The following is a 22,519-nucleotide window of genomic DNA, read 5'->3' as shown; positions in this document are numbered from 1 at the left end:
CTCTGCCTCTACACTCTCGCTCATGAGTTGCATCCTGGCTCATGACTCTTATTTGAACTATCCACAATGACTCTAAGAGCTTTCTTGAGTGGTAACAGCTAATTTAGACCCCATCATTTTATATGTATAGTTGGGATTATGTTTTCCAATGTGCATTGCCTTGTATTTATCAACACTGAATTTCATCTGCCCTTTTGTTGCCCAGTCAAGCAGTTTGGTGAGATCCCTTTGTAGCTCTTCGCAGTCTGCTTTGGACTTAACTATCTTGAGTAATTTTGTATCATCTGCAGACTTTGTCTCCTCATTGTTTACCCCTTTTTCCAGATAACTTATGAATATGTTGAATAGTACTGGTCCCAGAACAGATCCCTGGGGACGCCACTATTTACCTCTCTCCATTCTGAAAAACTGACCATTTATTTCTACCCTTTGTTTCCTGTCTTTTAACCAGTTACCAATCCATGAAAAGACCTTCCCTCTTATCCCATGACAGCTTATTTTGCTTAAGAGCCTTTGGTGAGGGACCTTGTCAAAGGCTTTCTGAAAATCTAAATACACTTATCCACTGGATCCCCCTTCTCCACATGCTTGTTGACCCCATCAAAGAATTCTAGTAGATTAGTGAGGCATGATTTCCCTTTACAAAAACCATGTTGACTCTTCCCCAACAAATTATGTTCATCTTCGTGTCAGACAATTTTGTTCTTTACTATAGTTTCAACCAGTTTGCCCTGTACTGAAGTGAGGCTTACTGGCCTGTAATTGCTGGGGTCACCTCTGGAGCCCTTTTCAAAAGTTGGCGTCACATTAGCTATCCTTCAGTCATCTGGACACCAGTTCAACAGCCTGAACCCACCCCCGGAAACTCTGGCCAACCTTCAGAGGAAAGTCCTGGAATTCTTCTGGCAGGGGAAGCACTAGGTCTCTGCGGGCTCTTAAGTGCCTATACACAAATGCAAGAAGCCTGGGAATCAAGTAGGGAGAACTGGAAGTCCTGGCATAGTCAAACAATTATGTGATTGGAATAACAGAGACTTGGTAGGATAACTCACATGACTGGAGTACTGTCATGGATGGATGTGACGGGGTCTGCTTACCCCGCACTAGCCCAGACAGGGTTAAGCCCATATTATGGACAGTGGAAGTCCCGCCTCCCTGGCGAGACTGGGCATGCTCCAAGTGCTCTAGCAGTATAAAGGGAGGGAGCCCAGCTCATTTTGGGCTGGAGGCTGCAGGGGAAAGACCTGCCTGGAAAGCTCCTGCGGAGGGCCAGCCACAGTCATTGACTGCACCAGGAATCAAAGCCTTTTGCGGCCTGCCCGTACCCCGGTGACTAGAGGAGCTCCTGGAGACGACCGGCCCTGCTGAACACAGAGAACCCATCGCATGGGAAACACCAGCACAGTCTGTGGTAGGAAGTGACCCAGGGAGAGTGATGGAGTGGTACCTCCCGCCCGGGAAACCTCAGCGTGTTTCGGTAGGACCCCCCCGCTGAGTCAATGGCAAGCCGCTACACCACTGTTAGGGCCCTGGGTCGGGGTCCGGTGGAGTCAGGTGGGCCCGGGCCCCCTTACCGGGGTCGTCACACCTCTTAGTGGGTGCCCCAACTTTATAGCCTCTGTCTGGTAGGCCACACTGCCCTGCACCGAAGGGCTGCTTTGTAGACAGTGACCGATAGGCCACGCTGCCCTGACCTAGGGGCGTGGACCATCACAATGGATATAAACTGTTCAGGAAGGACAGTCAGGGCAGAAAAGGTGGGGGAATTGCATTGTATGTAAGAGAACAGTATGACTGCTCAGAGCTCCAGTATGAAACTGCAGAAAAACCTGAGAGTCTCTGGATTAAGTTTAGAAATGTGAGCAACAAAGGTGATGTCGTGGTAGGAGTCTGCTATAGACCACCAGACCAGTGGGATGAGGTGGACGAGGCTTTCTTCAGGCAACTAACAAGTTACTAGATCATAGGCCCTGGTTTTCATGGGGGACTTCAATCATCCTGATATATGCTGGGAGAGCAATACAGCGGTGCACAGACAATCCAGGAGTTTTTGGAAAATATAGGGGACAATTTCCTGGTGCAAGTGCTGGAAGAACCAACTGGGGCAGAGCTCTTCTTGACCTGCTGCTCACAAACAGGGAAGAATTAGTAGGGGAAGCAAAAGTGGATGGGAACCTGGGAGGCAGTGACCATGAGATGGTCGAGTTCAGGATCCTGACACAAGGAAGAAAGGAGAGTGGCAAAATACGGACCCTGGACTTCAGAAAAGCAGACTTTGACTCCCTCAGGGAACTAATGGGGAGGATCCCCTGGGAGAATAACATGAGGGGGAAAGGAGTCCAAGAGAGCTGGCTGTATTTTAAAGAATCCTTATTGAGGTTGCAGGAACAAACCATCCCAATGTGTAGAAAGAATAGTAAATATGGCAGGTGACCAGCTTGGCTAAACAGTGAAATCCTTGTTGATCTTAAACGCAAAAAAGAAGCTTACAAGAAGTGGAAAATTGGACAAATGACCAGGGAGGAGAATAAAAATATTGCTCAGGCATGCAGGAGTGAAATCAGGAAGGCCAAATCACACTTGGAGTTGCAGCTAGCAAGGGATGTTAAGAGTAACAAGAAGGGTTTCTACAGGTATGTTAGCAACAAGAAGAAGATCAGGGAAAGTGTGGGCCCCTTACTGAACAAGGGAGGCAAACTAGTGACAGAGGATGTGGAAAAAGCTAATGTACTCGATGCTTTTTTTGCCTCTGTCTTCACAAACAAGGTCAATTCCCAGACTACTGCACTGGGCAGCACAGCATGGGGAGGAGGTGACCAGCCCTCTGTGGAGAAAGAAGTGGTTCAGGACTATTTAGAAAAGCTGGTTGAGCAGAAGTCCATGGGGTCAGATGCACTGCATCCGAGGGTGCTAAAGGAGTTGGCAGATGTGATTGCAGAGCCATTTGCCATTACCTTTGAAAACTCATGGTGATCAGGGGAGGTCCCGGATGACTGGAAAAAGGCTAATGTAGTACCCATCTTTAAAAAGGGGAAGGAGGAGGATCCGGAAAACTACAGGATAGTCAGCCTCACCTCAGTCCCTGGAAAAATCATGGAGCAGCTCCTCAAAGAATCAATTTTGAAGCACTTAGAAGAGAGGAAAGTGATCAGGAACAGTCAGCATAGATTCACCAAGGGCAAGTCGTGCCTGACTAACCTAATTGCCTTCTATGAGGAGATAACTGGCTCTGTGGATGAGGGGAAAGCAGTGGATGTGTTATTCCTTGATTTTAGCAAAGCTTTTGATACAGTCTCCCACAGTATTCTTGCTGGCAAGTTAAAGAAGTATGGGCTGGATGGATGAACTATAAGGTGGATAGAAAGCTGGCTAGAGCGTCGGGCTCAACGGGTAGTAATCAATGGCTCCATGTCTAGTTGGCAGCCGGAGTACCCCAAGGATCGGTCCTGGGGCGAGTTTTGTTCAATATATTCATTAAGGATCTGGAGGATAGTGTGGGTTGGACCCTCAGCAAGTTTGCAGGTGACACTAAACTGGGAAGAGTATTGTGTCCAGTTTTGGGCCCCAGACTACAAGAAGGATGTGGAAAAATTGGAAAAAATCCAGCAGAGGGGACTGGATTAGGGGGCTGGAGCACATGATTTATGAGGAGAGTCTGAGGGAACTGGGATTATTTAGTCTGCAGAAGAGAAGAATGAGGGGGGATTTGATAGCTGCTTTCAACTACCTGAAAGGGAGTTCCAAAGAGGATGGATCTAGACTGTTCTCAGTGATAGCAGATGACAAAACAAGGAGTAATTGTCTCAAGTTGCAGTGCGGAAGGTTTAAGTGGGATATTAGGAAAAACTTTTTCACTAGGAGGTGGTGAAGCACTGGAATGGGTTACCTAGGGAGGTGGCGGAATCTCCTTCCTTAGATGTTTTTAAGGTCAGGCTTGACAAAGCCCTGGCTGGGATGATTTAGTTGGGGATTGGTCCTGCTTTGAGCAGGGAGTTGGACTAGATGACCTCCTGAGGTCCCTTAGAATCATAGAATATCAGGGTCGGAAGGGACCTCAGGAGGTCATCTAGTCCAACCCCCTGCTCAAAGCAGGACCAATTCCCAACTAAATCATCCCAGCCAGAGCTTTGTCAAGCCGGGCCTTAAAAACCTCCAAGGAAGGAGACTCCACCACCTCCCTAGGTAACGCATTCCAGTGCTTCACCACCCTCCTAGTGAAATAGTGTTTCCTAATATCCAACCTGGACCTCTCCCACTGAAACTTGAGACCATTGCTCCTTGCTCTGTCATCTGCCACCACTGCGAACAGCCGAGCTCCATCCTCTTTGGAACCCCCCTTCAGGTAGTTGAAGGCTGCTATCAAATCCCCGCTCATTCTTCTCTTCTGGAGACTAAACAATCCCAGTTCCCTCAGCCTCTCCTCATAAGTCATGTGCTCCAGACCCCTAATCATTTTTGTTGCCCTCCGCTGGACTCTTTCCAATTTTTCCACATCCTTCTTGTAGTGGGGGGCCCAAAACTGGACACAGTATTCAAGATGAGGCCTCACCAATGTCGAATAAAGGGGAACGATCACGTTCCTCGATCTGCTGTCAATGCCCCTCCTTATACAGCCCAAAATGCCGTTAGCCTTCTTGGCAACAAGAGCACACTGTTGACTCATATACAGCTTCTCGTCCACTGTGACCCCTAGGTCCTTTTCTGCAGAACTGCTACCTAGCCATTCGGTCCCTAGTCTGTAGCAGTGCATGGGATTCTTCCGTCCTAAGTGCAGGACTCTGCACTTGTCCTTGTTGAACCTCATCAGGTTTTTTTAGGCCCAATCTTCTAATTTGTCTAGGTCCCTCTGTATCCGATCCCTACCCTCTAGTGTATCTACCACGCCTCCTAGTTTAGTGTCATCTGCAAACTTGCTGAGAGTGCAGTCCACACCATCCTCCAGATCATTAATAAAAATATTAAACAAAACCGGCCCCAGGACTGACCCTTGGGGCACTCCGCTTGAAACTGGCTGCCAACTAGACATGGAGCCATTGATCACTACCCGTTGAGCCCGACCATCTAGCCAGCTTTCTATCCACCTTACAGTCCATTCATCCAGCCCATACTTCCTTAACTTGGCGGCAAGAATACTGTGGGAGACCGTATCAAAAGCTTTGCTAAAGCCAAGGAATAACACATCCACTGCTTTCCCCTCATCCACAGAGCCAGTTATCTCCTCATAGAAGGCAATTAGGTTAGTCAGGCACGACTTCCCCGTGGTGAATCCATGCTGACTGTTCCTGATCACTTTCCTCTCCTCTAAGTGTTTCATAATTGATTCCTTGAGGAGCTGCTCCATGATTTTTCCAGGGACTGAGGTGAGGCTGACTGGCCTGTAGTTCCCCGGATCCTCCTTCTTCCCTTTTTTAATCATGGGCACTACATTAGCCTTTTTCCAGCCATCCGGGACCTCCCCCGATCGCCATGAGTTTTCAAAAATAATGGCTAATGGCTCTGCAATCACATCCGCCAACTCCTTTAGCACCCTCGGATGCAGCGCATCCAGCCCCATGGACTTGTGCACGTCCAGTTTTTCTAAATAGTCCCGAACCACTTCCTTCTCCACAGAGGGCTGGTCACCTTCTCCCCATATTGTGCTGCCCAGTGCAGCAGTCTGGGAGCTGACCTTGTTCGTGAAGACAGAGGCAAAAAAAGCATTGAGTACATTAGCTTTTTCCACATCCTCGGTCACTAGGTTGCCTCCCTCATTCAGTAAGGGGCCCACACTTTCCTTGACTTTCTTCTTGTTGCTAACATACCTGAAGAAACCCTTCTTCTTACTCTTAACATCTCTTGCTAGCTGCAGCTCCAAGTGTGATTTGGCCTTCCTGATTTCACTCCTGCATGCCTGAGCAATATTTTTATACGCCTCCCTGGTCATTTGTCCAATCTTCCACTTCTTGTAAGCTTCTTTTTTGCGTTTAAGATCAACAAGGATTTCACTGTTTAGCCAAGCTGGTCACCTGCCATATTTACTATTCTTTCTATACATCAGGATGGTTTGTTCCTGCAACCGCAATAAGGATTCTTTAAAATACAGCCAGCTCTCCTGGACCCCTTTGCCCTTCATGTTATTCTCCCAGGGGATCCTGCCATCAGTTCCCTGAGGGAATCAAAGTCTGCTTTTCTGAAGTCCAGGGTCCGTATTCTGCTGCTCTCCTTTCTTCCTTGTGTCCAACCCTGATATTCTATGATTCTATCGTGACCCTTTCTCTGGAAGAGGGAGGGCAGGGCATGGCATGCATTCACAACCCGGTCCACGCTTTCCATCTTGTGGCCCTGTAGAGTCTCCTTTATACTGAACATAGTCTGACATGGAGCATACCTTCCTCAGCCACCTCCAAGGACTCTGATATGACCAGTAGCTGTTTTATCTCCATCCAAGAGATCTCCCTCAAGATCTCTCGAGGCTAATGGTCTTTCACAAGGACCTCCTCAGGACCTGGAAGTTGGTCTCTGCAGCCAGGTCCATTGCAGTCACTGAGTGTGTAGGTCGCCTTGCTGAACCCCAGTTCATGGACATGTTGCTGATACGGTTTTCAGACTCCCCTGATGTTTTTTATTGAGGGGAGATGGAGGCCCTGACACATGAATACCTACAGTTCATCAGGTTGTAGTCCTTTTTCTGCCTCCTCCAGAACCTCTTGTTGAGGTTCTGGTTGCACTTTTCCCTGCACCTTTTTATTTATGCATTTCCTATCCATGGCCCCATGAAGTTGTAGGACCTCCTCCTCAACCTCCTGTTGGCCATATATCAATCAGGGAGAAGGGGTTGGATGGAGGAGTTCCCTGTGACCCAGACTGTGGGGCTCAATTTTGTGCACTTGTTCATTCACACCTGCAGGCAGAGTTCCTCTGCATGGTATCAACTAGCTCCCTGGACTGTTTTGGGGACCAGTGTGCACTTTCCAATGTTCTCTGCTCCGTGTCTTCCCTCTGGAACCCTGATTGTAAATCTATGACCCGCACTTCCATTCCTGTTTTTTCAGTTGTTGTTCCCCGGAATCAACTGATCCATATGGTGTTTTTTTCTGGTCCTGGAGGCTCTTTTGGTTTACATGGGGACTGAATAGGCCTGTGTATGGAATGAGACAGAGGTCCTGTGAAAATACTACTATGTGATCATATAATTAAAGACTGTATGCATATGCAAAAGGGGCCTGAATTAAAGTTGTACAAAGATACTTAATTCTGGCATTTTCTAATTTTGAGTGCTTGAGCTGGCAACCTAAATAACATTTCAGACATAGTTTGTTCATATAATGTCATAGGTTTTTAGTTTTTAAAAAATCTGTAATTAAAATGTCTTCACCCCACATCATTAAATTTTGCATCCCAGCCCTTTAATGCTGTAGTATCTCCTGCTACCATTTGAGCTAAAGGACTACCTACATTAGAGGACAGCAGGTGTAAGCTGCTATTCCTCCCATGGAATAGCTATTTGACGAGTTCTACACATCTTCCTGTAATATATATCTATATAGATATAGAGATATACTTCTATAGTTTGTTTTGAAAATATTAACCTTAACTTAAAGTTAACTAAGTGTTTTCAGTTTCAGTAGCTAGGTAAATGTGTATTCATTGAACAAGAGCTCTTGTAATTTGTTAGATATTAATTTCTTTTTATTTGTTTTTTAGAAAAGCTCCAGGTTGAGTTTGGTAAGTTCCTTTTATCTTTAGTATAAACTTGAAGAAATGTTGTCATACTCAGACTGTCTGTGTTCAGTAGAGTTCTCATCTTTATCTCATCTTCACCTCCAGTGAAACAGCTATTGGAGGAGTTCTACACTATCTACTAGACTATACAGTTTGTTTTGATAATATTAATCTTAACTTAAAGTTAACTAAGGGGGAAGGGATAGGTCAGTGGTCTGAGCATTGGCCTGCTAAACCCAGGGTTGTGAGTTCAATCCTTGAGGGGGCCACTTAGGGATCTGGGGCAAAATCAGTACTTGGTCCTGCTAGTGAAGGCAGGGGGCTGGACTTGATGACCTTGCAAGGTCCCTTCCAGTTCTAGGAGATAGAATATCTCCATTAATTTTATTTTATTTAAGTTTTCAGTTTCAGTATCTAAGTAAAGGAATTCTTTATGAGCAAAACCATTATCAAAATGTGGACTTACTTGAACAAGAGCTCTTTTGTAATTTATTAGATATTAATTTCTTTTTATTTGTTTTTTAGGAAAGCTCCAGGCTGATCTTAGTAAGTTCCTTTTATCTTTAGTATAATACTTCTTACAGAGTTTGTCCTACTCAGACTATCTGTGTTCAGGGGAGTTCTCATCTCTATGCTTGTGCTTGTTTTCAGAATGGAGAAAAACTCAAGTATATGGAGGTAAATAATGTTTTATTAATGTCAAAATCTGACCTGACCCCAATAGTTCTCTGCTTCCCCCTCTTTTACAATGAATGAGTCTCACGTGAAAAGTAAAGGATTAAAAATAGTAATTTTAGTGGGGATAGGAAGAGACAGATGGTTCCCTAGGTTTTTTATAGACTAGGGATGTGCCCCTTTAGTAAAGTGGTGAGTAACGAGAGGATATTTTTCCCTAGGCATTATGGGCCTAATTCTCCACTGAATTTGGCCATGTATTTTCAGGTTAGTCCTTGATTTATGCCTAATGTTGACCCTGTATTGACATTATCTATCATTAAGTTGCTGAATATTCTCTTCCTAGTAGCAAGATTTCTATAACTATAGTTATGGCCATGAATTTGGTAGGGCCTTGGAAAAACACATCACAGACCATGAAATCTAGTCTTCGCCTGTGAAATCTGTGGGTTTTTGTGTGTGTGTGCTTTTACCCTACATGTACCATACATGGGGGAGACCAGAGTTTCTCAAATTGGGGGTCCTGAGCAAAAAGGGAGTTGCAGGGGGGTCACAAGGGTATTTTAGGGGGATTGCAGTATTGCCACCCTGACTTCTGCCTTCAGAGCTGGGCGGCCAGAGAGTGGCAACTGCTAACTGAGGGTTCAGCTCTGCAGACAGCAGCGCAGAAGTAAGGGCGGCAATACTGCACCCCCTCCCCCCACCCCCAATAACTTTGCGACCCGCTCACAACTCCTTTTTCGTCAGGACCCCTACAATTACAACACTGTGAAATTTCAGATTTAAATAGCTGAGATCATGACATTTATTATTTTTAAAATCCTCTGACCATTAAATTGACCAAAATGAACCATGAATTTGGTACGGCCCTAACTATAGTGTTTTAAATGCCAGTTTCCGTTCAGGGAAATATGAAGAAATTAAAACTGCTTTTCCCCCCCCTCCATATGGATGGGGAGCTGAATTCTGGTGGATATTGACAAGTTTCAGGAAATGTTGTCATCTCTTTTTATCAGATTATCATATTTTCAAAATTGCCTGGTAAGGTGAGGAGTAGCGGAACCTGGGGAATGGTGATGATGGGATTTGGAGCCCTTCAGTTGTAGACTTCTTGTCTAAACCCCACCATCTGAGGGCTGATTTAGGGGTCTCTGTGCCATGAGTTGCTGGTGAGAGTTCAGGGTCTAATAGACAGGTGTACACATAGATCAAAATGATCATAGGTTTTGGGTGTACTCGGATACTAGACTTCGTCACCACCCTATTATGTGTTCTTTTCCTGCTTTGGGACCTGAATCGCATGTGCTGACCTTTATACATGTGCAGAGTCCTATTAACTTCACTGGGACTCCATGTAGATAGTCCACACTGACAGGCCTTTGCATAAAAACCAGATTGTTTTCATGAGAGGAGCTGTACAGAGAGCTGCAAACACAATCCTGCAATGCGCAGAACCTTATGGAGGGGAGAGGCACATCTGCCGGGCTGTGCATACATTCACATCAGATGTGCTGACAACAGCTGCACAGTGCAGTTAAAGTTGCACTGTGCTGGGGAGGATGTGCTAGCATCTGCACCCACTACCTGTTCATAAGGGTCTGCAACACCCAAAAGGAGGTATGTAAGGGAACACACATGCACACTGGATGCTTCTACTGCAGTGGTACTAAGCCCTTACACACAGTATGCAAATAGGTACTCAGCGCCCATTACCTTGGAGAATGGATATGTCTGCTAGGAGACATAGATAAGGCAGTGCTGTGTTGTTCCTTCCACAACCTCATTGGATGCTAAATTGTATAAAATAATCCCCACCTACCCTCTAATGCATCATTTTCTGCCCCTGAGCAGAACTGAGCCCTGAGGTACTAAGTGTTTTGACTAAATCACTTAAGCATTTTGAAAACCCCTGGGATCTTAACTTCATCCTCTGGGCCTAGTAGATTTAGGAGTTTGCCTACATGGTAACTGGAACCAAAATAACTCAGTCAGTTCTATATCACACCGTTAGTTATTCTGATGCAAATCTGTGTGTGTGTGCCCATGAAGAAGGCACAACCATAGCTGCAATGTTTTGTGAAGCTTCATGTGTGAAATTTATACAAATTATTTCTTGTGCTAATTTGCATATTTACAAATAATGTGCACCTGGTCAATACAAGAAATGGCAGCAGAAGGCAGCTCTGGAATGGTGCCAGAACACTCCAGAGTGACATTCAAGCACTTTTTTTGAATGGGGTTTCAGTGCCAGAGAAGCCCCATTCTTCCCCTCAAGCCAGGCAGGGATGCCTTTACCTCTGCACAGGCCAAAGGGTCCTGGCAGGAGTGTAGTGATACCCCCACTTCTCTTTTGCTGCCCGTGAGCAAATGCCTGGACCAGTGTCAGCCGAGTACCAAAGGAGAAGATACAGCAAGGGAGGAGGGAGGCAGAGGCAGCTAAGTCACAGGACCTGTTCATCAGCCTCGTCCTGGCGCTGGCCAAGACAGCATCCATCACGTCAGGAGGTGGAAGCTGGACGGGGACGGTGCTCTGTAACTGTGAGGCCTATTTACACTCCCTTGTCTGATCACGCCTCTGGCCACTGAGTCCTGAGATGCCTGTGAGGTGTGTGGGGGCGGGGGTGCTGGCAGGGGTTCTCTGCTCGGTGTCCCCCTCCGGATCCCTCATTTTTTGCCTCACTCCTGCTCCTGGTTTCTCCTTTGTTGTCCCAGGTACTCAACTGTGGCCTGGGCTTAGTGGTTCCTCTCGGTTAGTTGAGTGGATGGGCCTTAGTCCTGGGTGGGCCTAGACCCGCCCATCCCAGACCTGCAAACAGCACAGCAGCAGCTCCAGGTACCTGGGCGGAGGGAGCTGCAATTAATCCTTACCCAGCCCTAGCAGTGTCCGCTCCTGGCAGCAAGACAGAAAATTAGGGGCTGTCCTGGCCAGAGCAGGGCTGCTAAGTCCTCCCCCAGAGCTGAGCTCTGCCTCTGATGCTTTGATTCTCTCTCTCAGAAGTGAAGATAACTCTGGATCCAGACACAGCTCATCCTGGGCTCAAGCTGTCTGAGGGCCAGAAGACTGTGACATGGGAATCCAAACATCAGGATCTGCCTGACAATCCCGAGAGATTTGATGAAGTTTTCTGTGTGCTGGGTTCTGAGGGATTCACTTCAGGGAAAATTTACTGGGAAGTGGAGGGGATGGGGGGAATCTGGGCCATAGGGGTCGCCAGAGAGTCTGTGAGGAGGAAGGGACAAATCAAATTTACCCCTGAGGAGGGGATCTGGGGGATAGAACAGTCCAGGGATCACTACTCAGTTCTCGCCACCCCTGAGGTCCCCCTGCTACTGTGTGAGACACCCAAGAAGGTACGGATCTATGTACACTATGAAAAGGGGCAAGTGGCATTTTTCAACCCAGATAATGGTGATCTGATCGCCAATCTCACAGCTTCTTTCAATGGGGAGAAAATATTCCCCTTTTTCTGGGTCTGTTCCCACCTCACACTAACCACCTGAGATCGGATGGGTGGGTGGGTGTGGGGGGGTGTAACTTGTTCCATTGGAGCCACAGCTCTGTCTCCAGCATTCGCTGTGGCACTGGGGCTCTCCACTGACCCCACAGCCACAGAAAGCAGGGAACAGCCCTGTCTCTGCTGCTTCTCTCTATCTCTGTGGGGCCTGCAGAGGCCCCAGGCCCAGGGAGTGAGCAATAATCATGCTGGCTGTGTGGGGCAGGGGTGGTACTAAGTAGTGGGAACTGGAGAGAGGAAATTGGGGAGAAGGTGGGGAATTATTCTTAACTCAGACCCTATATGCTACAAACATACCAACAAGCTCTTTCAGTACAGATGCAGAACCACAACATTCTCAGCTCTGTCATTGGCAGAGCCTCCCCATCAGAGTCACCCACGTGCTTAGGGTGGGGTCTGGTGATTCCTCACCATCTCCCTCCCCTTTACTTCTGGGATCCAGTGATTGCTTATCACACAGCAGGGACTTGATCCCAGTCCTAAAAGATGCTCTGTCTTGAAAAGATGCAAAGAGGGAACCAGATGACATTACCGCCTCCATGGCCATGTCCCGAGTTAATACATGCTGTAGTCAAACCAGCAAAGTTGCTATTTGCACTGCAACCACTGAAGGGCAGAGTTTCTGCATGCTGACTTTACACTTATGCTGGAAGGTGTTAGTGACTGCCATCAATCACAGACAAGGGTAATGTCCATGGGTGTGCTAAATACACTTATTTTTAAATGGAAGGAGTAATTAACCCCCTTTGTGGAGTGAGATAGCTGGAAACCATAGGTGACTAGTAACTGCTGACAGTAAGGGGGCACAATTTAAAGTTTATGGTGGTATGTGTGATGGGTTGGATCACAGAATCCCCCTTTGGGCTGCCAACTGATGTGCCAAGACTACTTCTGCCCCTGCTTTCCTGCCCCGTCAGCTTAGGACTTCAGTGCCCTGCCTGGTTTGAGCCAGACCTGCTAGCCTGCTGCAAACCCAGACCCAGGGTCTGAACCACATCCCCTAACAGCTGTAAGCTTAACTGAAAGCAGCTTACAGAAGTGTTCTTGTCTTTAACACTCAGATGCCCAACTCCCAATGGGGTCTAAACCCAAATAAATCCATTTTACCCTGTATAAAGTTTATACAGGGTAAATTCATAAATTGTTCGCCCTCTATAACACTGATGGGGGGCGGGGGGGGGGAAAACAGCTGTTTGTCCACACCACCCCCAAGTATTAACACATACTCTGAGTTAATTAATAAGTAAAAAGTGATTTTATTAAATACAGAAAGTAGGATTTAAGTGGTTCCAAGTAGTAACAGACAGAACAAAGTGAATTACCAAGTAAAATAAAATAGAACACACAAGTCTATGTCTAAGAAACTGAATACAAATAAAACCTCACCCAGTAAGCTTCCTTTTACAGACTAGTCTCCTTCTAGCCTGGGTCCAGCAATCACTCACACCCCCTGTAGTTACTGTCTTTTGTTCCAGTTCCTTTCGGGTATCCTTGGGGGTGGAGAGTCTCTCTATTTAGCCACCTGAATACAAAATGGAGGGTTCTCCCACGGGCTTAAATAGACTTTCTCTTGTGGGTGGAGACCCCCTCCTCTCTCCTATGCAAAGTCCAGCTCCAAGATGGAGTTCTGGAGTCACCTGAGCAAGTCACATGTCCATGCATGACTCACAGTTTTTACAGGCAGAAGCCATTGCCCACATGGTATCTTGAATGTCTCCAGGAAGACTTCTTACGTGGATTGGAGCATTCCAAGATGCATTGTTCCTTAAGTGCTTCTTGATTGGACACTTAACTTTGCGAATTACTTTCTCCAGGAACTGACCAAATGCTCTACTGAGGTTATTTAGAAATCAAGCCAATACACGGCCAATATTCATAACTTTGAATACAAAAATGATACATGCATACAAATAGGATTAATAGATTCAGTAGATCATAACCTTTACATAGATATGTTACATCGCATATGTCGCACAGAACATATTCCAGTTATGTCATATATATTCATAAGCATATTTCCATAAAGCCTTATGGGGGGCACCGTCACAGTATGCAGCAGGGTTCAAGGCTGGTACTCATGAGACAAAGGAGTTTTGGTGTCTAGCGCTACTTTTCATAGAATCATAGAACTGGAAGGGACCTCGAGAGGTCATCTAATCCAGTCCCCTGCACTCAAGGCAAGACTAAGTATTATCTAGACTATCTCTGACAGGTATTTGTCCAACCTGCTCTTAAAAATCCCCAGTGATGGAGATTCCACAACCTCCCTAGGCAATTTATTCCAGTGCTTACCTACTCTGACAGTTAGGAAGTTTTTCCTAATGTCCAACCTAAACCTCCCTTGCTGCAGTTTAAGCCCATTGCTTCTTGTCCTATCCTCAGAGGTTAAGAACAACAATTTTTCTCCCTCCTCCTTGTAATAACCATTTATATACTTGAAAACTGTTATGTCCCTGTAGTAGGTCCGGGGTGGGGCTCGTCCCTTCCTGGGGCGCCTGAAAGCCAGGCCGCCCCGCTACAAAGCGAATAACAGTTAGGGCCCCGACCTTTGGGTAGGGGCTAAGCACCCCATTGATAGTTCAGGGCTCAGGCCCCTATGCAGGGACTGAGCACACAATTAACAGCTCCGGCCCTGGGTCAGGGCGGGGCAGCAAACCAATAGTCAGTCAGTGGCCCAGGCCTTGTAGCAGGGGCTGGGTCAGTTTGGGTTAGCCCAGGCCCTAGGGCAGGGCAGGGCAGCCAACGGATAGTCTGTCAGGGGCCCAGGCCCCTTGGACAAGGAGGAGGAGAGACTGCCACCCGGCGCGGGGTGGCAGGGGGGAACACAGGCCCACCCACTCCACTGTGTTCCAGCCCGGGGCCCTATCCGCAGCAGTCCGCCTGCCGCGCGGTCAGTGGGGATCCTGACCGCAACACACTGACATGGGTTCGGGGTCTGCTATCCCCGGGCCACTTTCCATCTCCTCCTCCATGGGTACCTGCTCCTCCTGAGTTCCGTCTGCTGGGTCACAGATCATGGGCTCCTCTGGGCCCCGAGCACCAGGTAGGTCTGTCGCTCCCTCTGGGCCCTCGGCGGGGGGAAGCTCAGACTGCTCCTCAGGGTACCGGGCTCTCGGCAGGCTCGGCCAGTCCTCCTCAGGGTACCGGGCTCTCGGCAGGCTCAGGTCCGCGGGAGCTCGGGCACCAGCGTCTGTCCTCTCCCGCTGCCGGCCAGCTACTGAGCGCTGGGGCCTGGCCTTTATACTTCCTGTCCCGCCCCTTGACTTCCAGGGGGCGGGGACAGGCCGCGGTGGCTCCGCCCACTCTGGCGGCTTTTCTGGCTCATCGCTTCCTGGGGTGCCTGGAAGCCAGGCCGCCCCGCTACAGTCCCCTCTCAGTCTTCTTGTTTCCAGACTAAACAAACACAATTTTTTCAGTCTTCCCTCATAGGTCATATTTTCTAGACCTTTAATCATTTTTGTTACTCTTATCTGGACTTTCTCCAATTTGTCCACATCTTTCCTGAAATGTGGAGCCCAGAACAGGACACAATACTCCAGTTGAGACCTAATCAGCGCAGAGTAGAGCGGAAGAATTACTTCTCGTGTCTTGCTTACAATACTCCTGTTAATACATCCCAGAATGATGTTTGCTTTTTTTGCAACAGCATTACACTGTTGACTCATATTTAGCTTGTGATCCACTATGACCCCCAGATCCCTTTCTGCAGTACTCCTTCCTAGCCAGTCATTTCCCATTTTGTATGTGTCCAACTGATTGTTACTTCCTAAGTGGAGCACTTTGCATTTGTCCTTATTGAATTTCATCCTATTTACTTCAGACCATTTCTCTTTTTGATCTCATGTTTTACAATACTATGTAAAAGCAGATGGTGACTGTTCTAAAAGAGAGCTACCCAGGAAAAAAACTTTGATTGTATGTTTCGTACATGCATTAAAAATCTTAAGAAAGTTGTCCTAATAGATGGCTAGCATTTAGGCCGATTTGTATGTTGCTGGCTCTGACACTTGAGATTCTTTAAAAAAGAGCACTCACAGAAATTCTTATGCATTCTGTCATTTGCTTCTTGGTGTGCTCACTGCTACCTTAGAATAAAGTGCCAGAATCAGTCTTTTGAATAATATATCCCCAACACAACGCCAACACAACTGCAATACAGCTTTATAATTACAACCAAACCAAGTAAGGTTTTGGTAGAAAAATAATAGTCCTATCCCTCATTCACGTTCCCAAGCACTAAATTAACAAATGATTTATATTAGCGCACTAGATACATATTAATTTCATAGGCAGTGTCAAGGAATTTTCCTGATTCTAGTGGCAAAGATGCAAGCAGACCGTTAAACAGCACACTACAAAACACTTACCATACTAGGAACTATTATTATAATTAAAATGACACTTGCCAAATAAATGAATAAAGTACATTTTGTCAGGCACTACTCATACTTGTTCATTATGATTATTCTGTTGGTTCACTTACTCGCTAATTTGCTAAACGGAGTCATTCAGTGATTTGTCCCACTCAGTGTCTGTTACCAACGCTTCTTCTGCTGCCTGTTGCACTCCTATGAATAAACTTCTGTCTGGCTAACGTGCCATGTTATTTATTACGAGGATTATTTATTAGGGTTTTTGCATTGTTTTTTTCATAACACTCATCAGTGATAGATTGCTCAATTGCTATTGACCAGGTATCATTTGGTGTAATTAAATGACACCCGGTATATATTTTTAAAATATACCTTTGTATTTTACCTTCTCAAGAGACACATTCGAAATGTGCTTTGCGAAGGTTAGGACAGCATGTGCTCAGTTCCAATAGGACCTGGATTGCGTTGCTCAGTCACTTCAATGATACATTTGACCTGCTTGCTTTATGGCTTAAGCCTTAAATTTCTCTTTTCATTTTAGTTTTTGTTACACTAAAGTGCAGGGAACAAACAATAACTGTTTGCTGAGGATTTCTGGAACAGTGTAGGCCATAAGAAAAGGAAAAAGAATGAAATCTACTAGGCCATCAGTGGAATTAGAACAGATTAGTTATACCCCTAGCTTTCAAAGTGCAACAATATGCCCTACCTTTCAATACCTCACTGTATACAATACAGTATAGCATACCTTCCAATATCCCACTGTACACAAATATGCCATATCTTCCAATCCACCACTGTATAGAATACACCACACCTTTTAATATCCCACTTTGAATACAGTATTTTCAGAGCTCATAATTTATAAGCCCCTGTGCGGTATCCACGTATTGTAAAGAAATAATATTGTAGTATCCACGTAACATTCAGCCACTGCAGGGATGGGTGCAGTAAAGTGACACTCAGGATCGCTGCACACCTGTTGTGTACTTTGCAGCTGGTGGAAGACAGCAGCTAACAACACTTCGTCCTTATCCTTTCGTGGCAAACTCTATGCAGTGAAAACATTGCCATCAATGCTATTTTCTGTATTTCCAATGTGAGCTGGAAGTAGCTCTCTTGTTACATAGCAAGACCACCAAAATGCTACTCTGGGAATAGGGCACATATGCTGTAGTCCTACAGCAAACCAATCTAATGAGGGGTCACCTCGGAGTGTGCTGCTAAGGGCATAGTGTGAAAGGAGGCCATCAGCTAACCATGCTGTACAGCTCTTCCAGCATTAGATACACTCCCAGCAAAAACAGGAGAGGGGTTTGTGGCTCTCTGAGGAGCCTAGGGTCATCAACTGCTTCTGTCTCAAGGCTATGAGAGAGGGTGAATAATGAAAACCAAAAGACACATTGCTGGAAAACACCCACAGCCCTGCTCACTACACAATAGTTCAATTTTCCCTGTTTAAAGCCCACCTGAAGGAAGAATGGAATGTGGGGATATGACATTGACCCACCCTGTCTAGACTAGGAAATAGGTTGTATTGAAAAACATGATACAGTAACTCCTTACTTTAAGTCGTCCTGGTTAACGTTGTTTTGTTGTTATGTTGCTGCTCAATTAGGGAACATGCTCATTTAAAGTTGTGCATTGCTCCACTCTTACCTTGTTTGGCTGCCTGCTTTCTCCACAGCTGGCAGACTCCCTACGCCCCCCCCTCCCACTCACCGGCAGACCCCACAGATCAGCGCCTTCCCCCTCCTCCTGCCCGCGACAATCAGCTGGCTTGCAGCGTTTCGGGGGCAGGAGGGAGCGGGGAGGAGCGGGGAGGAGCGAGGACTCGGCGCACAGGCTCCCCCTCCCTCTCCTGCCTCCAGAACGGCGCAAGCCAGCTGATTGCCGTGGGCAGGAGGCAGGGGAGGGAGGGGAAGCCTGCGCGCTCAGTCCTCGCTCCTCCCCCCTCCCTCCTGCCCCCTAAACACCACAAGCCAGCTGATTGCCCCAGGTAGGAGGGAGCGGGGAGGAGCGAGGACTCAGCGTGCAGGCTCCCCTCCCTCCCCTGCCTCCTGCCTGCTGCAATCAGCTGGCTTGCAGCGTTTAGAAGGGAGGGGAGGGAGCAGGGAGGAGCGAGGACGCAGCATGGAAAGTAAAGGGAGAGGAGGTGGTGGGGAGAAGAGGCAGGTCAAGGATGGGGGCTTGTGGGAAGGGGTGAGTGGGCAGGCTGAGGGTTGACCCCCCCCCGCCCCTGGTGCTTGCAGAGTAGGGGAAGCTGCCGCTAGGGTGACCAGATGTCCAGATTTTATAGGGACAGTCCTGATATTTGAAGCTTTTTCCTATATAGGCTCTTATTACCCCCCACCCCCATCCCGATTTTTCACACTTGCTATCTGGTCACCCTAGCTGCCGCTGCTGCACAACCTGCTTCTCCTACCCTACAACACCTTCAGTCTGTGTGGGGTAAGGCAGGGGCACCTCCCAACTATAGTACTGTACTGTATGTACAGTATGTTTGTAAACACACAGCACGTGCACACTACTCTCCCCCCCCCCCCCAGCGTAGTATTAAATTGCTTGTTTAAAATTGTTTAAAATGTATATAATGCCTTTTGTCTGGCAAAAAAAAAATTCCCTGGAATCTAACCCCCCCATTTACATTAATTCTTATGGGGAAATTGGTTTCACTTAACATGGTTTCACTTAAAGTCACATTTTTCAGGAACATAACTACACCGTTAAATGAGGAGTTACTGTATAATCATAGTTCCTAGTATGGTAGTAAGTGTTTTGTAGTGTGAATAGTAAAATGCTTTAAAGCAGTGAGATGAGAGCATGCAACAGTGAGATGTCTGCTAAAAGCGGGGAGAAAATTGTTTTTTTTCAATGGCAGTGAGTGAAGTGTGGATTGCACTGTAGTTACCAAAAGCGGGACTGGTAAGGGGAACCTGGTGTCTGGTGGAGAGATGCAATAGATCTGCTCTGCTCTCAAAACCAAACGGAAAGTAGCAAGTCAGTGGTGATAGAAGAAGTAAACCTGGTCGAAGATGATCTCACCATTATCCGTCCCTTGTATTACAGACCCAAAGGGACAGCTCTCTGCTTATGTCGCACAGAGTGAACCTGAAACAGCCAAAGGAATCTCCCCAGTGGCAGTGATGGTTCTGCTTCCTTCTGCATCAGCCATCTACTGTGCTGGAACCCACTGCATGGTGTTACCCCAAATCTCTGTGTGGAATAATAAGGAGGTGACATATACCACAGATTTGACTCCTACCAGCATCTATCAGCTGGGAGAATTAGACATCTGTGTGCCTCCCACACATGTTGCATTGAAATAAAGGATAGAAAGAATATAACCTTAAACAGAAAGCAGATTTATTAAGGGATAGATACAACTGGGGGAAGAGTCACTATGGGGAACATTACAAATACCCACAAATAGATTCCAGCAAGGGGGCATAAAGCCCAGGCCCTGAAACTGTCCCTTGGCTAAACTAATAAATGCCCAAAAATAATTACTGTCTCTCTTCTAGCTGCAGGTGGAGGACACCGACAACGGATGGTCCGTCTCGGGATCTCTGGAACATCGGAGGATTTGGCTCTCTACTGCCCAAACCGGAGAGCAACAGATCTGAGCGGACAGCACAGCCTTCACTGGATCCTTTGGTGGATTACAGGAGTCAGGTAAGTATCAGAGTCCTTGACAGATGTTAGTAGCCGAAGTCTTGATCGGATGCCGTGCAAAGAACCTGGACGTGGCTGCCTCGATGCTGCACAGCCCCTGCGTCACCCCTAACAGTCCCTTATACGCTCTCTGAGGTGCGCCTTTCTGAGGCACCCTCTGACAGGCCCACTCTGACAGGCCCACACTGACAGGCCCTGCCCCCAACCAGTTCCAGCCAGTTCTCAGTCCTTCAAGTTCTGCCTGGAAACAGAGTTTTGGCGGGAAAATGCCATGAAGAAGGGCACCAAGATGGAGTTCAAACCCTCCCTAACATATGCACCATCTTGAATTGCTAATCTCCATTTTGAATTGCAGCAACATTCCTAACAGAATATAACCATGAACCAAAACCACCTTACAAAGGCATAAGGGAAAGCAAAGCCTTCTCGGAGGCAAGGAGAAGACAGAGCATGTAGGGAAGGGGAGGAGGCAAAGCTAGGCTCTGATATACCCAGTTCTCAGCTGGCTTAAGGTCCTTGGGGGAGCTTTCCACTTGGGCACAGTGGAGAATTAAGCCCAAATCTCTGAAATAGACCAGAGTAATGGATCACTGAAATAAGGGTCTTAGCCTGGTATCTCCATTTATATAGCTGCTTTTACAGGAAAACAGTCTTTTACATTTTTAGCCCATGGCTGGTCTTTTAAAATAAGTAATACAGAAGTAAAGGTGGATTAGCTGTCTCATTGGTTTGATGGGGATATAGCAACTCAAGGGCATACAATTCTCATTCACTTTAGCAGGGGTTCAAAGCCAGCTAGATAGCAAATCAATTACACATTTTTGCGCACTGTCTGAGCAAGACCTTGCTAATCTGCTTCTAAGGGCCGGTCTTCACTACGGGGGGGGGGGGAGGGGGGAGTGTCGATTTAAGATACGCAAACGTGAATAGCGTAGCTGAATTCGATGTATCGGAGCCGACTTACCCTGCTGTGAGACCGGCGGCAAAATCGACCTCCGCGGCTCCCCGTCGACGGCGCTTACTCCTACCTCCGCTGGTGGAGTAAGCGCGTCGATTCAGGGATCGATTGTCACGTCCCGATGAGACACGATAATTCGATCCCTGAGAGATCGATTTCTACCCGCCGATTCAGGCGGGTAGTGTAGACCTAGCCTTAGTCCCCATTCTATTGTCCAATTTGCTGGGCGCTCTCTCCAGACAAATTCTGCATAGCAGTGTACTTCGCTGCCTGCTTGCACGCTGTGAGACAGTGTATGTCTCTTGGCAGCCATCTTCCATTGAATTTCTCTAAACCACAAAATGTAGAACGACCATATCTCTGAGCAGTTGCAGGAATTTTTCTGGGAAATATAAACTCGTTGGAGGGCTAAGCTGCTACTATTATTCAGAGCTTTCATCCCAATGGCAATGCTTGTATTCTGCGCTGTTTAACGATCTGCTTGCATCTTTGCCACGAGAATCAGGAAAATTCCTTGACACTGCCTATGAAATTAATATGCATCTAGTGCGCTAATATAAATCATTTGTTATCTTAGTGCTTGGGAACGTGAACGAGGGATAGGACTATTATTTTTCTATCAAAACCTCATTTGGTTTGGTTGTAATTATAAAGCCGTATTGCAGTTGTGTTGGCGTTGTGTTGGGGATATATTATTCACAAGACTGATTCTGGCACTTTATTCTAAGGTAGCAGTGAGCACACCAAAGAAACAAATGACAGAATGCATAAGAATTTCTGTGAGTGCTCTTTTTTAAAGAATCTCAAGTGTCAGAGCCAGCAACGTACAAATCTGCCTAAATGCTAGCCATATATTAGGACAACTTTCTTTAAGATTTTGAATGCATGTACAAACATACAATCAGTTTTCTTCATGTGTAGCTCTCTTTCAGAACAGTCTCCGTCTGCTATTACATAGTATTGTAAAACATGACATCAAAAAGAGAAATGGTCTGAAGTAAATAGGATGAAATTCAATAAGGACAAATGCGAAGTGCTCCACTTAGGAAGGAACCATCAGTTGCACACATACAAAATGGGAAATGACTGCCTAGGAAGGAGTACTGCAGAAAGGGATCTGGGGGTGATAGTGGATCAGAAGCTAAATATGAGTCAACAGTGTAACGCTGTGCCCAAAAAAGCAAACATCATTCTGGGACGTATTAGCAGTAAGCAAGACACGAGAAGTAATTCTTCTGCTCTACTCCGTGCTGATTAGGCCTCAACTGGAGTATTGTGTCCAGTTCTGGGTGCCACATTTCAGGAAAGATGTGGACAAATTGGAGAAAGTCCAGAGAAGAGCAACAAAAATGATCAAAGGTCTAGAAAACATGACCTGTGAGGGAAGATTGAAAAAAATGGGTTTGTTTAGTCTGGAGAAGAGAAGACTGAGAGGGAACATGGATAACAGTTTTCAAGTACATAAAAGGTTGTTACAAGGAGGAGGGAGAAAAATTGTTCTTCTTAACCTCTGAGGATAGGACAAGAAGCAATGGGCTTAAATTGCAGCAAGGGCGGTTTAGGTTGAACATTAGGAAAAACTTCCTAACTGTCAGAGTGGTTAAGCACTGGAATAAATTGCC

The 22,519-nt window shown here is 46.5% G+C and overlaps 1 protein-coding gene across 1 annotated transcript in view; it reads left to right on the top strand.

Moving 5' to 3' along the window:
* LOC117874237 (butyrophilin subfamily 1 member A1-like) overlaps positions 1-12,818 on the top strand; it is a 34,570-nt gene extending 21,752 nt beyond the window's left edge. Inside the window, exons 10-13 of the mRNA XM_034764140.1 lie at positions 7,684-7,724; positions 8,232-8,247; positions 8,353-8,379; positions 11,372-12,818. Coding sequence (XP_034620031.1) covers positions 7,684-7,724; positions 8,232-8,247; positions 8,353-8,379; positions 11,372-11,877 — 590 coding nt within the window. The 3' untranslated portion in view covers positions 11,878-12,818. The remainder of the gene's footprint in view (positions 1-7,683; positions 7,725-8,231; positions 8,248-8,352; positions 8,380-11,371) is intronic.
* The last annotated feature ends 9,701 nt before the right edge of the window (positions 12,819-22,519 follow it).

Source organism: Trachemys scripta, chromosome 3 (assembly GCF_013100865.1).
Source record: "Trachemys scripta elegans isolate TJP31775 chromosome 3, CAS_Tse_1.0, whole genome shotgun sequence".
Taxonomy (NCBI): Eukaryota; Metazoa; Chordata; order Testudines; family Emydidae; genus Trachemys; species Trachemys scripta.
The sequence above is the reverse complement of the archived record's forward strand: the minus strand, read 5'-3'. Positions and strand labels throughout refer to the sequence as shown.